General features: G+C 43.6%; 1 protein-coding gene across 1 annotated transcript in view; it reads left to right on the top strand.

Moving 5' to 3' along the window:
* Window positions 1-15,113, top strand: part of LOC126456975 (UDP-glucosyltransferase 2-like) — a 39,561-nt gene extending 24,448 nt beyond the window's left edge. The window contains exons 4-7 of the mRNA XM_050092919.1: window positions 1,046-1,505; window positions 3,723-3,945; window positions 10,162-10,381; window positions 14,356-15,113. Coding sequence (XP_049948876.1) covers window positions 1,046-1,505; window positions 3,723-3,945; window positions 10,162-10,381; window positions 14,356-14,635 — 1,183 coding nt within the window. The 3' untranslated portion in view covers window positions 14,636-15,113. The remainder of the gene's footprint in view (window positions 1-1,045; window positions 1,506-3,722; window positions 3,946-10,161; window positions 10,382-14,355) is intronic.
* Window positions 15,114-20,657: the final 5,544 nt, after the last annotated feature.

A 20,657-nucleotide genomic window follows, 5' to 3' on the forward strand; every position in this document is an offset into this window, starting at 1 on the left:
GCCTCGTATCACTAGCAGTCGAGATGACAGGCATCTTATCCGCATGGCTGTAACGGATCGTGCAGCCACGTCTCGATCCCTGAGTCAACAGATGGGGGCGTCTGCAAGACAACAGCCATCTGCACGAACAGTTCGACGACGTTTGCAGCAGCATGGACTATCAGCTCGGAGACCATGGCTGTAGTTACCCTTGACGCTGCATCACAGACAGGAGCGCCTGCGATGGTGTACTCAACGACGAACCTGGGTGCACGAATGCCAAAACGTCATTTTTTCGAATGAATCCAGGTTCTGTTTACAGCATCATGATGGTCGCATCCGTGTTTGGCGAAATCGCGGTGAACGCACATTGGAAGGGTGTATTCGTCATCGCCATACTGGAGTATCACCCGGCGTGATGGTATGGGGTGCCATTGGTTACACGTCTCGGTCATCTCTTGTTCGCATTGGTGGCACTTTGAACAGTGGACGTTACATTTCAGATGTGTTACGACCCGTGGCCCTACCCTTCATTCGATCATTGCGAAACCCTACATTTCAGCAGGATAATGCACGACCACATGTTGCAGGTCCTGTACGGTCCTTTCTGGATACAGAAAATGTTCGACTGCTGCCCTGGCCAGCACATTCTCCAGATCTCTCACCAATTGAAAACGTCTGGTCAATGGTGGCCGAGCAACTGGCTCGTCGCAATACGCCAGTCGCTACTCTTGATGAACTGTGGTATCGTGTTGAAGCTGCACGGGCAGCTGTACGTGTACACGCCATCCAAGCTCTGTTTGACTCAATGCCCAGGCGTATCAAGGCCGTTATTACGGCCAGAGGTGGTTGTTCTGGGTACTGATTTCTCAGGATCTATGCACCCAAACTGCGTGAAAATGTAATCACATGTCAGTTCTAGTATAATTTATTTGTACAATGAATACCCGTTTATCATCTGCATTTCTTCTTGGTGTAGCAGTTTTAATGGCCAGTAGTGTAAGTTAGACGAGCACTATCTGCGTTTTCGGCCATTAAACGGCCCCCGGCGTCTTCTTGGTTGCAGGTCTGGTGAAACGTTTGACCTCGCAGTACTGGAGGGTTTCGCCTTCATGTCGTACTACGGACTCTTACACAGAATGGGTTCACCGCCTGTGGCGAAGCTTCTGACTCTCACGGCTCCATCGTCCGTCTACTACAACTTCGGAAGCCCTATGGAGCCGGCATACATGCCGGACATGTGGCTCGGCTACTCGGACCGCATGGACTTCTGGCAGCGGCTGTACAACACATACTTCTACCTGCGGCTGATGTACATGTGGTTCTACCAGGCCATGCCTTTACAAGAGGAAGTCATGAGGAAGTACTTTGGTCCAAATCCTCCGTCTGTCTACGAAGCGGACAAGAACGTCAGTCTGCTCATAACAGTCAACCACTTCGTCTTGGAATATCCTCGCCCGCACCTGCCCAACATCATCGAGGTTACCGGAATCCATGTGGCCACAGAACAGAAGCCTCTGCCAAAGGTATTGTTATTCATAGTCTCTCTCCAAGGTTTGTTCTGCTGAGGCTAACGTTGCTGTGTTTAATATCTACAGTGTTACAAAAAATGTTCAAATGTGTGTGAAATCTTATGGGACTTAACTGCTAAGGTCATCAGTGCCTAAGCTTACACACTACTTAACCTAAATTATCCTAAGGACAAACACACACACACACCCATGCCCGAGGGAGGACTCGAACCTCCGCCGGGATCAGCCGCACAGTCCATGACTGCAACGCCTCAGACCGCTCGGCTAATCCCGCAAGGCTACACTGTTAAAGTACAATTCCTTACACAGTAGTGGAAATCAGCATAAAAGCATGGATGTTTGCAGGAAAATTAACATTATCCATTGGAATAGTTGTGGTCAATGGCCATGCAGTAGCATGAAACCCAGTATACCGACATATGCAGTCAAATAGCATCGCATTTGACGTCAGTAGTACAATATATGACAAGATAACAACGATTCAGATGTTAGAGGATGGAACTCGGTATAAAGGCAGTGAGCTCTGTGTGGTTTTAGTGTGTGCGTACGTGCCTTTACTGCAGATAGAAAACAGACGCCGTTAGTGACAATGAATGTTGTATACATAAACCACGATTGTGACAATACCACGCGGAAAATAGTTACAGTGTGATGTGCAAGGAAATGGGACTCTCTAATCCTCAAATTGCCAAGAATATGAACTGGTCAAGTACAGTTACCGATAATTTCTTTGGACTGAGCGCGGGATGTGGACAAAACCAAAAAATATGGGCAGAGTAAAAAATTATCTGAGGCATAGACAGAGTTACTTTAGCGCAAAAAGGAGCGCTAACCGTTATTCGCATCAACTCGTTGCTGATTTACAGTTGCCAGTAACTGCCAGACGTGTAGGACACATGTTGTCACACGACAAACATCTTGCATTCAGGAAACGACTGCAGAAAACCGCATTAACACTCAAACAAAAAAAGGTTAGATTGGAATTTGCTGAAAAATATATGTCACGGACTTCAGAATCGGATAAAGTGGTCTTCAGTGATGAGACGACGTTTAATTTAGGTGGGCAGGATGGATTTCAGTATTATTGGCATGATCCGAGGGCAGAGCAGCAGATGAGAATGAGGAGAAGTTTTGATGATGAAAATATTATGGTTTCGGCAGCCTCCTGCCCTAGAACTAAATCACGCATTGTTTGGCTGAGCGCTTGAATGAACTCTGTGTATACTGAGATGCTGCAAACAAAATCGATAGAATATGTGAGGACCTAGGAAATGAAAGTCTAATGTTACAACAAGATAATGCATCTGTATATGGTTGTGCTAGAACGAAAAAGTGGTTTGAAGATAAAGATATCGATGTCTTGCCCCGGCCTGGAATTGAACCCCGTGGAAAGGTTTTGTGGAATACTTGCAAGGCGTGTTTATCACAATGGAAGGCAGTTTGAGGCCGTATGTGAGCCGAAAACAGAGGTACGAGAAGCGTGGGCAACAATTACGTGGAAAGAATTGCAAACCTTTACAAAAGCGACGCCAAAGAGAATTTTTGAAGTAATTAGGAAGAACGGAGGTTGGACAAAGTACTAACAGTGCAATAACACAACAGGCCGGTGAGTGCCTTTATCCCAATTTCCATCCAGGAAGTGTAAACACTTTAACTTGTTACTCGTGTCTTGAAAGAAACTTTGTAATTCCATCATGGTTGTTTATGTCTTTTATGTATCTACGATTCGATACATGTATGCTTCAGACATTGTACTGTTACTTTCACGTAACCTTGCCTTACATGATTTCCACTACTGTATGAAACAAGGGGTTACTAGGTCGTCTTTCGGGTTGTATACAAAACTAACGAAAGAAAACATTTTTGGTTCAATTTGTTTTATTCTTTCCCAAAACATTCGCTTTTAAAATTTAAACATTTCTGCATGTGTTCGCAACAGTTGCGAAAATATTTTTACACTCTGATGTTGGCATGTCAAAAACGTTGTTTTGGAAAGCTTGAGCCAATGAAAATTGCTGTTCAATCAATTTTTATGTGACATATGAGGGCAAAAAGAAATCGTTAAGCAATAAATCGGGAATCTGTGCCTAACAAGGCTGTACCGATACTACATTTGCCTCAACAAATTCGTGCAGCAGCGCCTTCCCATCTCTCGGCATACAGGATATACTCACATGTGCGGCTGACAGTTTGTATGTGCATTGTCTTCAGGACATCAAGAAGTTCCTGGACGAGGCGGAAGACGGCGTGATCTACTTCAGCCTGGGCTCCAACGTACGCAGCAATGCGATGCCAGAGTGGAAGCGACAGGCGTTCGTCGAAGCATTCCGGGAGCTGCCCCAGAGGGTCCTCTGGAAGTGGGAAAACGACTCCCTTCCTGGTCAGCCAAACAACCTCATGGTCAGCAAGTGGCTGCCGCAGCAGGACATACTAGGCACGTAGCTTGCTATATTTGCTGAAAAGGGACCTTACCCCCCCCCCCCCCCCCCCCAGCGATTTGATTCATATTGACAGGGTGTTTGGACGTGATTAGGACTTCACCATATATAACCAAGAAGACGCAACTCTCAACTGTTTTCGAGAAAATCAAGTTTGGAAATTTTAGTCTTCATTATATATTTTGTATGACCGGTAACATCCAAGTAACCCACAACTGGGCGAGTAAGCTGTTAGTTTCATAAGTGCTGAGTCGTACGTTATTCTGACACGTCATTCCCACTTCTTCTGACAAAGTACGTGGTATGTCGCTAAACTGTGTGATGACTAAGAACCATTAACGAATGTAAACCAAGTTTGCTTTGCAATGGACACACTGAAAAACCATGCCCTTGTAAAAATTCGGCGTTCATCACACGTTCGGTATGCCGCAATAATTATTGTTTTCCATCTTTCTTCAATCAGTATCATCCTGATTCGCGCCATGTCCATAGGTTACATATTACACTTGTCAGGAATGTACATAAAATAATATAAATGAAATGACGATACTTATTTGATTGAAAGTCTCGTGTATCATATTCTTTTTTTCCAATCTGCTTATGAAAAACAAAATTCTCCTTTTCAGGATAGATATAGTTTAAATAAAAAAAGAATCATTAAATATTGATAATTTTCACAGTCGTAATAAATCTGTTGTTAGAATTACGTGAGAATGGAAAAAAGTGTCATCAGCCAGATTCGATCCAGAGACCTCATTCTTATGAAGCTATGTGCTTAATTGGTTGGCTGCGAACTGGTTTTATATTTGTGAGTAGACAAAGTGTATAAACACTCCTAAAGTTTTCACACTCGATCTCAAAAACAGTTGAGAATTGCGTCTTCCTATTTACATATGCTGCAGTACTAGTCTAGCCTTGCTCATCCAGTGAATCTGAACCAAATCGGTGATTGGAAGTTTGTACAATCCCCTTCTGAGTCTGTCTTAGCCTAATAGTAACTTGATAGCCTTCTAGATTATGATGCGACTATTTTTCAGTAAATAAAATGTTTCTTTATTTACACTTTATCAGTTCTCACCCTATGTTCTTGTTTTTATTGACGTTGATAGCACTCTCAGTCTGCAGCACCTCAGTTGCAATTGTCTACAGTGCTCTTATTGACAATTCGAAGACGGTAAATCCAAAATTACTGCTGTTGTTACTCTTCACACAATTTGGGTCTCCTACGGACCACGTAAATAACTACATCTGTTTTAACTTCCGGTTTTTCCAATAATTTTTCATTCGCGTCACAGATCTGTTGTTTGTGAACTGAAAACTTTGCTCCAATTTCTCTTTTTGCTTTTCCCTGGAGATTGGAATCCAAAACGTTCTTTCGAAAGCTATCACTGTTGTGAATTCCATGTTCTACGGTCTTCACCTCTTTCAGATCTCATTTCTTGGAGCCACTTACATCCTGGATATTTTTGGCGGTGGGCGCGTTGAAAATCTCTCTTGCATGTGCTGTTATTATTCACCCGTACCAGATGGCAGTAAAACATCAGTCTACGTTTACTCATCGTTACATTTATTTCTTCAGTTTTCTTGTGCAGCTCGTCATTCCTTCTGTTTCTGTGTTTATTGCTTTGTTTCATTAGTGAAACCTGAAATTATAGATGAGGGGGTGTAAGACAAAAAGTCAGGGCCCATGTACCATCATGTATCGTTTTCTGTTACCACCTTACTGACACAAATACCTCTGAAACAGGTAGGCCTTTGGCAATCACAATTTCAGTTACTTACAGCCTAGACTGAGTAAGATATCAGATTTCAATAATAGGGCAATAAAAACAAGTAGGCCTTGATTAATAAGAGTTTCGCAAAGTTTTAAACATGGCAGCTTGGTTCAGTGACCGTTTCTAAATTAGAATTGAATCAATTGAGCCCTCGGTCACAATTATTTTTAGTCTTAGGGACTAAGTTTCAACACTTCTAAGAGTACCTTTATCAGAATTGAAACAATTAAAATGGCCTATAACATAGTTACAAAATTATAGGAAAAGGCATTTTTATATAAAAAGTGTAAGTACTGTCTAACAGTAAAAGACAGAGGCAGTACTTACATGTCACATATAAAATAGTTAACAGGCCAGAAGGGCGTTAGTTACAAAATATATAAACAGTAATGCGTGAAAGCGAGCGACTATTGGCAGGTACGAACAGCCCATTGTGACCGAGGGCGCAATTGTTTCAATTTTAATAAGAGTTTCAGCTAACCTTTATTATGAAACAACTCTCAATATAATTAAAAGGGAACAGGCAGGCTTCAATAATTACAGCTTAAGTTGAGTAAAATTATCAAGTAGAAAACAGACAGGCTTTCAATAACAATAGCTTCATTTACGTAGAATTGCCGAATAGAAAACAGGCAGGCCTTCAATCACATCAGCTTCAGTTAAGTAAAATTACCAAATACAAAACAGGCGGGCCTTCAATAAAAACAGCTTCAGTTAACTAGAATTACCAAAAAGAAAACAGAAGGCCTTCAATGTTGACAGCATCAGTTAACCAAAATTATCAAATGCAAAACAGGCAGCCCGTCAGTAATTACAGCTTCAGTTAAGTAAAATTACCAAACAGAAAACAGGCAGGCCTTCAATGATAATAGCTTCAGTTTAGTGAAATTACCAAATAGAAAACAAGCAGGCTTCCTTTAATAACTGCTTCAGTTAAGTAAGACTACCAAGTACAAAACAGGAAGGCTTCCATGAGTAATTCCTTCATTAAGTTACCAAGAGTTTGAATTGCCTGCTCACACGGGATGCACCAGAAGGCTTATAGCAAGGAGCACAAGACTACACCAAATAGGATGGCCAAGAAAGGTTACAACGAGAGGACCGAACTTCCAAGGCCCTTTTCGTTGGGTACAGACCGGCTAAACAAATATTAACACAGCAAGGTTAATAACGTGAAAGCAACAACTAGCCAGTTTGTATACCCGTGTCACTGCAAGATACCACTTCTAGGACGACGATGAAATGCCCGAAAGAAAACTAGGCTGCCAAACCCAATTACATAGCCTCAGCAATTGCAAATTTTGAGACCCAGGCACCTCCTAATCCAATATAATTAACAGAGCGATGACGTCTGCAATGCCCGAAGGTATCCCGAAACCGGCACCCGGCCATATTTAAGATATCCTGTTAACAAACAACCCAGGCCAGTATCGACTGAGGAAAAGCACACAACAGCCACAATTCAAGGAACCAACTAGTGGTGACACAGAGCAGCTAAGAAATCGCAGTGATCCCAACAGACCTTTAGGTATCAATAAGAAAATAACAGTTAAGACCTAAAAATCCAAAAGTTAACTGAAGTTCACGAATCGAAGCTGAAGCCTGGCGGTCCCAAAGAGGGCCCAGAATTCAGAACACCGAAACTGGCTTCAACTCTCTCATTAGTGTGTCACGTCCCACAGCTGGCTGGCCAGGCTATGCACGAAGACGGCACTCCAAGTCAGCCACGGATTCAAATCGGACCTATTCACCCTGTGTTATTTAAATTATACTGTTATAAATAGTTTATTTTATTTTCATTTATGCATTTTTTACAGATAACATCGTTAGGGCGTTCAGGCTTTCTCTTATTTCTAACTATTGGCGCCCGTGAGTGTAGCAAGAGGCGGTGCTCGTCCCCTTCTGGAATCTGATTTGAGTACAGATTTTTTTATTCATATAAGGATTCTGGCGAACTGCTAGCAGTCTGCGACTCTAGAAAATTGCAGATTTTACATTGCGCAGAGCGAGGGGAAATATTGCGACATTAGCAATACCTATACAGGGTGTTACAAAAAGGTACGGCCAAACTTTCAGGAAACATTCCTCACACATAAACAAAGAAAAGATGTTATGTGGACATGTGTCCGGAAACGCTTACTTTCCATGTTACAGCTCATTTTATTACTTCTCTTCAAATCACAGTAATCATGGAATGGAAACACACAGCAACAGAACGTACCAGCGTGACTTCAAACACTTTGTTACAGGAAATGTTCAAAATGTCCTCCGTTAGCGAGGATACATGCATCCACCCTCCGTCGCATGGAATCCATGATGCGCTGATGCAGCCCTGGAGAATGGCGTATTGTATCACAGCCGTCCACAATACGAGCACGAAGAGTCTCTACATTTGGTATCGGGGTTGCGTAGACAAGAGCTTTCAAATGGTTCAAATGGCTCTGAGCGCTATGGGACTCAACTGCTGAGGTCATTAGTCCCCTAGAACTTAGAACTAGTTAAACCTAACTAACCTAAGGATATCACAAACATCTATGCCCGAGGCAGGATTCGAGCCTGCGACCGTAGCGGTCTTGCGGTTCCAGACTGCAGCGCCTTTAACCGCACGGCCACTTCGACCGGCTAGACAAGAGCTTTCAAATGCCCCCATAAATGAAAGTCAAGAGGGTTGAGGTCAGGAGAGCGTGGAGGCCATGGAATTGGTCCGCCTCTACCAATCCATCGCTCACCGAATCTGTTGTTGAGAAGCATACGAACACTTCGACTGAAATCTGCAGGAGCTCCATCGTACATGAACCACATGTTGTGTCGTACTTGTAAAGGCACATGTTCTAACAGCACAGGTAGAGTATCCCGTATGAAATCATGATAACGTCATCCATTGAGCGTAGGTGGACGAAACTAAAATGAGCTCTAACATGGAAATTAAGCGTTTCCGGACACATGTCCACATAACATCTTTTCTTTCTGTGTGTGTGAGGAATGTTTCCTGAAAGTTTGGCCGTACCTTTTTGTAACACCCTGTATACAAGGGGCAGTCAAATGAAAACGAGACAGATGAAAAATTAAGTAAATCGTTTATTATTTCAAAAGTCATCGCCATAACTGCTAATGCATTTGTCGCAGTGTGAGACAAGATGGTCAGTGCCTTCATGGAAAAATGTTTGCAGTTGCCTGCGAAACCATTATTGTGCCCCGGCGCCCATTTCTTCGTCCAAAGCTAATCGACGGCCACGAATGTTTTTGTCCAGGGTTCCAAAAATATGGAAATCGCATTGTGAGAAATCGGGACTATATGGAGGATGTATAAGGGCTTCCCAGCGAAATTTCTGCAGCATAGTCGAACCAACAGACACGCCAGCTCCGGTAAAGTCATCATGACCATTTTCTTCGACTGCAAGACCCCGCTGCTGATTGACTTTCTGGAACACGGCTCCACAACTAATGCACGGTGGTACTTGGACAGTTTGAAAAAACTGAAGCGCGCCATCGAGTCCAAACGCGTAGGAGTGTTGACGGGCGGCATTTTTCTCTTCCTGGACAGTGTCCGTCCACATGTTGCCAAGGCTGTTTTGGTTACATTGTGGAAGTTTCGCTGGGAAGCCCATACCCATCGTCCACGTCGCGATCTCTGCCCACTCGAGCTCTGTAGATAGACAATCATGGCCGTCCATTTGCTTCGGACGAACAGGTGCACGCCTGGGTATAATCATGTGTCTGTTGGCAACCACAAACATTTTTCATGAAGGCATTGAGCTTTACTTACTTTTTACCATCTGTCTCATTTTCATTCGACTGACCCTTATATTTTCAGTTTGTTTGGTTGTCACACTATTTACGGGAAATTAAGATGGTTACTCGATGCGGCGGCGGTTCCGACACTTATCTATAGTCAGGGTGAAAGGTGAATCTTTACAGAACCGCGCAGTTACGGAGCCCTAATCCTTTCTCTGTCGTTTCCTCGAACAGCATTTACCAAGCTACAGAAAGCGACCGGCCCAAGTCATTGGCGCGCGGTCCAACTGCCGCTACAACGTAGACATGGCAGCGCTTTAAGTGACCGTCCTCGTTCCACGATTAGCATATGGGTGCCCGTCCCCTTGCTGCACAGTGGAATCACAACAGTAGTTTAATGTTTGTCGACTAGCTGAAGACACTGAGGTGACAAAAGTCACGGGATAGCGATATGCACAAATACAGATGGCGGTAGTATCGTGTACACAAAGTACAAAAGGGCAGTGCATTGGCGGAGCTGTCATTTGTACTCAGATCATTGATGTGAAAAGGTTTCGGACGTGATTATCACCGCACGACGGGAATTAACAGACTTCCAACGTTGAATGGTAGTTGGTGCTAGACGCATGGGACATTAAATCTCGGAAATCGTTATGGAATTTTCAGACTTGTAATAACGTTTTGGTTGTTTTGTTGTTACAGCCCATCCAAACGTGCGGCTCTTCATAACGCAAGGCGGCCTGCAGAGTCTCAATGAAGCCACGTACCACGCCGTGCCGCTGCTCGTCATCCCGTTCTTCTCCGACCAGGCGCACAACGCCGCCAAAATACAGCAGGCGGGAATAGGAGTCTGGCTGGAGTACAGTGACGTCACCAAGGACACCCTGCTGAGGGATTTGCGGAGCGTCCTCCACGACTCCAAGTAAGTCAACGTTTACGTGTTTTTCTCATACTTGACGACCTATTGGATTATTACAATCAAATGGTCTTAATCTTCATGACTTAAAAAGCAGTATTAAAACTCAGATCGGATCAGTAGGTCCTACGAATTCAAGTGCAGTATTGATGGTTTGAAGCGTGTGAGACCCGGATATCACTTGTCTGTGAAAACGTGAGTATAAAATAATACATTCAGATACAGGTTGTAGCTCATCAGGTTTAGAGCTCTTTGTTACATTCTTGCTGTTTGCAGAGGAAAACACTCTATCTCATCATCATCAGTTGGCTTCCGAATGTTTTATGTGACAACTCTTAAAGCTTTTTAGATAATACAAACTTTATCAACGATCTACGTCTTTACCATTCATGTCAAGATACTTTTTTCTCGGCATAGTCACCCTGGCGACGAACACATTTCCCTCAGCGGCCAGTTTGTTGTTACCATCACTGTAGAATGTTTGACATTGCTGACGGAGCCACAACCTCACGTCTGCCTGCACCGCAGCATCACTATAGAAGTGAAGTCCTCGAAGGCGTTCTTTAAGTTTTGAGAACGCTCCGAGCTCTGAGATACACGTTGAGTTTAGTACCCCCGTTTCCTTCATTACGAGTACGAGCAACCCAACGTCGCTCATAACTGATTTCCATACAATCATCGCCGTACACAGCTTTCATTCCTCAATGGATTTCTATTGGAAGCACGTTTTCTGCGGTTAGAAAAAAAATAGCTCTGAGCGCTATGGGACTTAACATATACGGTCATCAGTCCCCTAGAACTTAGAACTACTTAAACCTAACTAACCTAAGGACATCACACAACACCCAGTCATCACGAGGCAGAGAAAATCCCTGGCCCCGCCGGGAATCGAACCCGGGAACCCGGGCGTGGGAAGCGAGAACGCTACCACACGACCACGAGCTGCGGACAAACACTCTATCTGATCTATGCTCCATGTAATACTAAAACATTCGTAATCAACGTATTTAGCTGCGTTTATGAGCTTGTCGATACAGAAAACAACACATGTTCCCTGACGAACGTGCATGTGACATTTTTATGTGTTATCCTTGTTCCAAATAACATACTATTTGTTGATTCACAGACAGAAAACGCTCTACATTTCGAATAAATTGGCAATTTCAACTCTTTCTTCGTCGAGGATTTTTCTCTCCACTCCAATATCTGGAATATCAGCATCATGTAAAAGGGGATCCCAGCCAGCTGTTTGTAACCTTGTATTACTTTCCGACGGAGTGCGAACCAGACCTCAGTTCGCACTACGAGAGTGTTGCTACTTAAATTGCCCTCTTAGTCCCAACAAAATGGCCCATATCTCAACAAGTATTTGGATCTGAACATATACCACGCAATCCATCTTTTATACATAAACTAGTTAGACTTACGTCACAGTGTGTTGCAGATATTTAATCGTGTGAAAGAAAGAAACAAAATGGTCAATTTTAGTGGTCGATGATATGGAGCATTTATTAGAAAAATGATTTTTAAAATTCATATCATTCATGACGTTCCTTACTGAAGTGATCATACTGGAAAATTGCTACTAAAAATGGCGCTTAAATAGTACTGAAGGTGAAAGCGATAACCGCGCGTAGTGGCCGCGCGGTGTGAGGCGCCATGTCACGGACTGCGGACCCCTCCCGCCGGAGGTTCGAGTTCTCCCTCGGCTCGGGCATGTGTGTGTGTGTGTGTGTGTGTGTGTGTGTGTGTGTGTGTGTGTTGTTCTTAGCATTAGTCAGTATAAATTAGTTTATGTAGTGTGTATGACTAGGGACCGATGACCTCCGCAGTTTGGTCCCTTAGGAATTCACACGCAGTTGAACAGTTGAAAGTGATACCTTTGTAATTACCAGTATGGAATATGCCTGCAAACATTTGTTTCTGAAAAATACTGCAGAAGACTGAGGATTAGCGCCCCGAGCAGCGGTTGGCAACCGGAAGTAATGCTCTGGAATTCCATTTCATTTCATAGCAGGACCACATTGGATGTTATTCGTGGCAGCCTTACAGCACAGCCGTATGTCGACGATATTCTATGCCACGTTTTGTTGCCCTTACATTTCAAAAGGATAATACCCTCTCGCACACGGCGAGTGTTTCTTTTGTTTGTCTTCGCGTTTACCAAACCCTACCTCGGCCTACAAGCCGGATCTCTCCCCAGTTCAGAGTCTTTGGAGCATTATGGGAAGAGCCTTCTAACCAGCTCAGTATTATGACTATCTAACGTGCCAACCGGACATAATCTGGCGCAATATCCCTCACGAAGATATCCATAGACTCTGTCAATCAATGCTAAGCCGAATAACAGCTTCCATAAGGGCAGAGGTGGGCCAACGCGTCATCGACTTGCTCAATTTATGAAACTCTTTCTCTTGAATAAATCATCCAATTTTTCTGTAATTCTAATCATTTGTTTGTCTGTATATGCACGTCACATCTAAAGATTTATGTCCTATTCGGATAATTCCGTTGTGGTGCATCTATCTCTGAGAAGGTTCACACACATTTATTCCACGTATGTATAAGACAACTTTGAAAATACCAATGGTATGCTATAAGTTCTACTAGGAAACACACAAAGAGCATCTCTTGGGCTTTCACAAGATCTTTATTTACTGACTGCCATGTGCATTTAAGAACATTGTATAACTCGTAATGGTTCAAATGGCTCCAAGCACTATGGGACTTAACATCTGAGGTCATCAGTCCCCTATACTTAAAACTACTTAAACCTAACTAACCTAAGGACATCACATACATCCATGCCCGAGGCAGGATTCGAACCTGCGACCGCAACAGCAGCGCGCCTCCGGACTGAAGCGCCTAGAACAGCTCGGCCACAGGGGCCGGCAACTCTTAATGGCTGCGTAAACGCAAGCAACGAGTCAAATGCAAGGATACTATAAGCCAAGCACTGCGAAATGATATTCGAAATGAGACTGACGTCACACTCATTGATCAGAATACATGGCAAAGATTAAACTGAAGTGGAGTGAGATGTTACTGCGAAAACTATAAACTCCACGAATAAAACTGAAAACTAAATCAGGACGACTTCAGTTGAACACATCGTTATCTGCTCGATTTCATTTATGCCCCGATAGTTACATATTTGAACTTAATGGAACAATCGAAATGTCCAGTTGCATGCTGCCATATTCACTCGTTGTTGGCAATATCGGCTCGTTCGAATACCCACAGAAGAATGTCGTTCCACCTGCTGCCCCGCGCTGACAGAATTATGTTTGTCACGTCATGCCATTGACTTACAAAAACTAGGTGCCTTCCCACACAATCGATGCCAGCCGCACCGTCTTTTTATGCAAGTCACGTCTTTTCACGCAAGTCAGAGGTCCTGCACTTTCCAACAAGAGGAATTCCTGCTTAGGACAAAACCTACTAGAGAATGAAAAAGAGATGTATATGTGTGAGTGTGTGTGTGTGTGTGTGTGTGTGTGTGTGTGTGTGAGTAAGAAAGAGAGAGAGACCATGCAGTGGTTCACAAAATTTTAAATCACTGTCGCATTTCTTGTATGTTACAGGACACAATTTTGTTTATATCTGTAACGATGAAAAGTTGCGGAAGAGAACAGGTACCGTTCATAGATAACAACATATACTTCTGAAGTTTCAGAGAACAAGCATGTAAACAAATGTATGTGTAAAGTTATATTCCAAACCTGAATTTCTGAAGTGGTTTACACACTGACCTTCAGCCCGAAGTCTTCTTCCAAAAAGAAAAGAAAACACGCGCACGTTCACACAGGCAACCGTACCTCACGCATGCATGACCTCTCTCTCTCTACATAACCTCTCTCTGTCTGGCCACTATTGCCATTCTGGCTATAATTTGACGAATTTCCTGTTTCTGCGTTTCTCTTATTGCGTTACTGTACTTACGTGTAAGGCCCAATGATGTAGCGTTCTTTTATTTGTAGGTACAAGGACAACATGAGGACATTGTCGTCGATATTCCGCGAGCACAAGGCGGAGTCTGTGGAGCGCGCGGTGTGGTGGCTGGAGTACGTGATACGTCACAAGGGGGCCCCGCACTTGCGCAGTGCCGCCCTCGATCTGCACTGGTGGCAGCGGCTGCTGCTGGACGTCGTCGCATTCGTTCTACTAGTCGCCGCCATCGCAGCCTATGTACTGTATCTGTCTGCTCAGGCGATCGTCCAGTTCCTCGCAGGACGTAGAGTGAAAGTCAAAGCCGAGTAGACGCTCAGTTACGTAGTAAAGCACGACTGTGATACTGAGTCAGAATCTGTATATGAAAACGTCTGTGATGTGAAAATGTGGCAGCACCTTGCTGCATGTAGGTATGGAGAAAGATGTTGAGAAATGTTTCGTTACTTTGGAATTGACGAAAAGCGTGTCTGTGATACATGTGCACCTTTACTGAAAAGCTGACACAGTTCTGGTACAAAAAATACTCTGCAGAGAGAGTTTCACAGAACTCAGAAAGGTAATGTGGTAATTTCTGCAACGAATAATGAGGGACGAAATTAAAAACTCTGTGAGTACCTTGAAACTATTTAGACTCTTGAAAACAGCAGCGAAAAGCTGGTATGAATTTCGTTGTAATCTCCGTTAGCAAATAAGAATTTTATAAAATTTATAGCTAGTATGAAACGATTATGTCAGTAAATTTTACAAATTTGTTGGAAACAGTATTATACATAATGAAAAGTATTACAATTGCATTAACAATGCGAGGTTATAATGTGCTTGTTTTTAGTAGTATGACATAAACATCTTCTGTAACTAAAAGTGCTTATCATTTTATTCGTGAGTTCTGTCTAGTCCTGTTTCCCCATATTCAATAATAGTTTTGCCTTCATTATGTTTCGCCAAAGTGCCATATCTTCCTTGTTTTAATTCTATCAATTCCAGTAAATGCTGTAGTAACTTCTTACTGTTCCGAGAGGGAAGGAGAGCCGGTCCCCGGCACGAATCCGCCCGGCGGATCTGTGTCGAGGTCCGGTGAGCCGGCCAGTCCGTGGATGGTTTTTAGGCGGTTTTCCATCTGCCTCGGCAAATGCGGGCTGGTTCCCCTTATTCCGCCTCAGCTACACTATATCGGCGATTGCTGCGCAAACAAGTTCTCCACGTACGCGTACACCACCATTACTCTAGCACGCAAACGTAAGTGTTACACTCGTCTGCTGTGAGACGTTCCCTGGGAGTCCACCGGGGGCCGAACCGCACAATAACCCTGGGTTCGGTGTGGGGCGGCGGAGCTGTGAAGTGGGCTGCGGCAGTCGACGTGGGCTTGTGGACCACTGTGGCTGCGGCGGGGACGGAGCCTCTCCGTAGTTTCTAGGTCCCCATTTAACATAACACACCATAACATAACTTCTTACTGCATCACTGTATTGTATTTCAATTACCTTGTTGAAAAAAAGGTACTACTTTCCAAACATTATACTAACAGCATGATCCTCCCTCAATAACTGCACGTATTTATGCACAGTGAAAGCTTTTTTTCTATTAGGTAGCAGATATTCATGCTTATTATTCTGATTTTTATTCGATTGTCCATTCTAGTATCCTTTCCTTCCTCTGCACTACATTCCCTATTCTTGCAGTTCTTCTTTGCCTTGTAAAATAATTTAATAAACTGCTTGGTCTCCTTTTGTAACTTATCTTAAGACACTGTGTTTTCACGTGTTGTTCTACTTTCTTCAGGTATGCTGGGTTAGTAATTCTTTTCTTAACATTATTATTTTCTTTTATATACGAACTTGTAATTTCCTTGTTTCTATGTTACATACTCTTCTCAAATACCATTCACTCAACAGAAGCAGCAACATCAAATGAAATTACAAGAAACGCCAGTGCTATTTCACCATTGCTCTTTGTTAGGTCATCACTGTCTTATACTTTTTGGTACAATGATGATCTACAAACATGTTCCAACTTCTGCTATTTCAACTGTTAGGACAATCCAGCAGTTAAGCAGTCTGTTCCCGCTAGCCCAATGGGTACCCAACAGATTGTGACTAGTGACTGGTAGTGGAAATTTTTCTACATACAACAAACGTTCTTTGACTCACAATACCTTCCTTTACCTGTTTAAGACAATTCCTTCAAGAGTGGATAGACTTCCTGGAATATCGATGGCTTTCACTGCGTCTTCCGGCAGCCTTATCTTTGATTATGAAGCTTAGGATTTCTTCTTTGACTCTCTCAGCGTGTGTCATACAACAGTCTTTGTAGGGAGGCACCTTTTCTTCTCTTTGAAACGCTTGTAGCTAAGTTAGCGACTATTCTGTTTAAGTAAATATGTCGTACTCCTAGCAAATCACAATGAAGTTAGAAAGAATAGACACCATTGCGTCAATCCGCAACTGTATCAGTATGCATGCGTACCTAATATGTCCCAGAACGCGGCGCGAAAGAAGAGGTTTTTACAGTGCTCAAACCCCGGATTCTATTGGTGATAAAACGCCCTTGGGCTAGGGACCATTTGTACATCCAACAGTAGGATCGTCGTAGTGTCACTATCGTACAGTACAAGGTCAAAGTATGAATATTACACACTTTCTCCTGCTTAGGCAAATGGAGCAAATCGGTTGGTCCTTTTTGCACTAAGATGTGGTCTACAGTGGGCTTGATTCGACTTACGGAGGCGCCATTAGTTCACGGACAGTTCCTCGGAAAATCGCACAAAAAGGTTTTTACCATATTTTCGCCGTAACCCGCGGACCAAAACCAAGCCGAAGATTCCAAGCGGCTACTCACAGCAAGTGACTGAAATTTTTATGTCTTATTCCTAAGATCCTGATCTTGTACAACCTTGAAAATTTTATCCGTTTCCGAGGTAAAGAGGTTCAAAGTTACCCTACTTGTAAACGTAAAACACACACATAAAATCCGCTGTTAGGCGAAAACATAGTTTATAAAGTGGCGTAGCACGGATGCATACTGTAAAGTATCTCCGTTATCATCTGGTAACCCCATGTTATAGTATTGAAGCACACGCAAAATTTTCTTGCACATAAAATCAGATCTGAGGTGTAAAATTAGTTTTCCATCATTTCAGTTTCACATAAGTAAACTATCTAAATTTTTCAGACCAATACATTTCTATTCATATGAATTACATGCCCAGTTGCAGCAGGGAAAAGAAGAAAACCAGCGGAAAAACGCTCCAATAGGAGCTCAAAAATGTGAATATGTTGCTGTTTCTGTATTTTTTCTGGGTTCCATCGTTCCATAGTAGGTTGCAAATTCTTGGTAGTATGTTCCGTCTATGCAACTAATTGCAGGCAGTTTGTTTATTGTCATACGGCGTTTCGCTTCTTTTATTTGTGAAGCGCCTTCAGTGGCGATTTCCAGCGCTGTTAGGCCATGTGTGTGGTTCTGGAGTTGTGTTCATTGGTCTCCATCCTCCAGTTGGACGACTTCCGGCGTTCTCTCACCCATATTTGATTCAACACATCCCATACATCACGTTGGGAAAGCCTCATGCAACATATTCTGAAACTATTTTCGCACATTATGTTCAGTTTTCTGTGGTTTGTACTCGTGAAAAGGTTTTAGTTTCTGCACGTTTGCTGTGTATTTGATTTACCTAAATTTTCCTCCTATTTACGAGAGTCAGTCATAAAGTGGTGCCTCTTATTTTGTGTGTCAATAATTTCAAATCCAACTAAATAGGCTGAAAGCCACAACAACAACGATTAATTTACATTTTCCTGTATAATGTCCGTCTTACTTTTGAATACATTATGGGAGTGAATTTGGACAAGAAGAGAATAGAAGCTTTCGAAATGTGGTGCTACAGATGAATGCTGAAGATAAGGTGGGTAGGCCGGCCGAAGTGGCCGTGCGGTTAAAGGCGCTGCAGTCTGGAACCGCAAGTCCGCTACGGTCGCAGGTTCGAATCCTGCCTCGGGCATGGATGTTTGTGATGTCCTTAGGTTAGTTAGGTTTAACTAGTTCTAAGTTCTAGGGGACTAATGACCTCAGCAGTTGAGTCCCATAGTGCTCAGAGCCATTTGAACCATTTTGATAAGGTGGGTAGATCACGTAACTAATGAGGAGGTATTGAATAGGATTGGGGAGAAGAGAAGTTTGTGGCACAACTTGACTAGAAGAAGGGATCGGTTGGTAGGACATGTTTTGAGGCATCAAGGGATCACAAATTTAGCATTGGAGGGCAGCGTGGAGGGTAAAAATCGTAGAGGGAGACCAAGAGATCAATACACTAAGCAGATTCAGAACGATGCAGGTTGCAGTAGGTACTGGGAGATGAAGAAACTTGCACAGGATAGAGTAGCATGGAGAGCTGCATCAAACCAGTCTCAGGACTGAAGACCACAACAACAACATGGGAGTGAACCTCCTTGTGCTAAAGGATCACAGTAGTGATTCTCTAGCAGAAGGAGGTTCTTACTCATTGGTCTGAAGATGACCACAGTAGTGGTCGAAACCGGTAACCTTACTAAATAAATTGTGATCAAGACTGTTTTTAATAGTAAATAATATCCCTCTATTTTCACAGTTTTGGTCCAGCTTTTAACGAGGGCATGTACTGCAGTGTGGTAAAACTGACGGTCCTCGTTCCAAATCCATTGAAACACAAACGTTTTCACAGCTCCCTAATCTTGAAAGTGAATCCCATGCTTTTTTTAGCAGCCCAAACAATGGAAGTCTGATGGCGACGAGGTCAGGGCTGTATGAGGGGGCGAGGTAAGACTTTCCGTCCAGTTTTCACAACCTCCTCAGTGGTGTGATGACTGGAGTGGGGTGGCCGAGCGGTTCTAGGCGCTACAGTCTGGAACCGCGCGACCGCTACGGTCGCAGGTTCGAATCCTGCTTCGGGCATGGATGTGTGTGATGTCCTTAGGTTAGTTAGGTTTAAGTAGTTCTAAGTTCTAGGGGACTGATGACCTCAGAAGTTAAGTCCCATAGTGCTCAGAGCCATTTGAACCATTTTTTGACTGGAGTGTGGCCATGTATTTTCATGGAAAGAAAGAAAATGTGCCATACCTTTTGTTAGGCGAATTCGCTGAAGACGTGCTTCAAGCTGTTTGAGACTTATGAAGTATTGAAGAGAATTTATTGTGCACCCCAGTTCCAAAAAACCAATCACAATCACACTCTCTGCCCAGCCTGCTGCTCCGTGCTTCGTCAGCCAATAGTGTTTGCGCTTCTGCTTCATTACAGCGTCGAAACCATCGTTTAACAGTGCTGATGTCCACCGTCACAACACTGCATACATTTTTCAGTCTTACACGAATGCAAAAGGGCGTTTTATCCTCTGCATTCAAGAACTCTTATCACACAACGCTGTGTAATGCAAGCATCAAGTTCAGCCAGTTTGCAAGTGCTGGCATCTATTGAGGCAGAAAGCTACTACTGCAGTGGATTGGAGAAGAAGCTCTGCAGAATAGCGCCAAAATCAAATTTTCCCTAAATAAACTTTATTTAAGGAGCAAAAAATAGTAGTTATTACTTTTGACTGTCCCTCGTACTTTTGATTTATTGAAGTGAAATAAAACTACGTTTATTTTACTTTTGATTTATTGAAGTGAAATAAAACTACGTTTATTTCGAAATTGCTTCTGTCCAACACGGGTCACATTGGCAGTTTTATTTCAGCCTCGGATCATAGTGCTTTAGAGTCGGTATTTAGGCTTTAAAATCGTTCAAATGGCTCTAAGCACTATGGGACATTTGAGGACATCAGTCCACTAGCCTTAGAACTACTTAAACCTAACAAACCAAAGGACATCACACACATCCATGCCCGAGGCAGGATTCGAACGTGCGACCCTAGCAGCGGCGCGGTTCCGGACTGAAGCGCCTAGAACCGCTCGGTCACAGCGGCCGGCTCGGTATTTAGCGAAATAACTGAGAGAGAGCAGGTCGCAGCACGACCAGCATGCCGCTTAGCGGGTGCCCCCACAGTAAAGGCCGGTTCCCACTAGGGCTGCCGCGCGTCAAAACGGCGCGTCAGCGGCGTGGTTGCCATGGAAATGGCGTCAGCGGCAAGGCGCGGCGGGCTCTGCGTCGCGGTTTGACCATGTCGAACCGCTTCCGCTGCCGCGTGCCGCGCTCCAGGTGCGCGCCGCCAATCACAGAACGCGCTGAGCGTGACGTCAGGTACGGACTCCCGGGCCACACGAACTTTCGCCGAACCGCTGGCGCGGACGCGGCGGCAGCTATGAAATACTTATCATCCGATTCCAAGGAAACTATTCGGTAGAAAAATTTGATTCTTGGGCATGTT

The sequence above is a fragment of the Schistocerca serialis genome, chromosome 2, assembly GCF_023864345.2.
Source record: "Schistocerca serialis cubense isolate TAMUIC-IGC-003099 chromosome 2, iqSchSeri2.2, whole genome shotgun sequence".
Lineage (NCBI taxonomy): Eukaryota > Metazoa > Arthropoda > Insecta > Orthoptera > Acrididae > Schistocerca > Schistocerca serialis.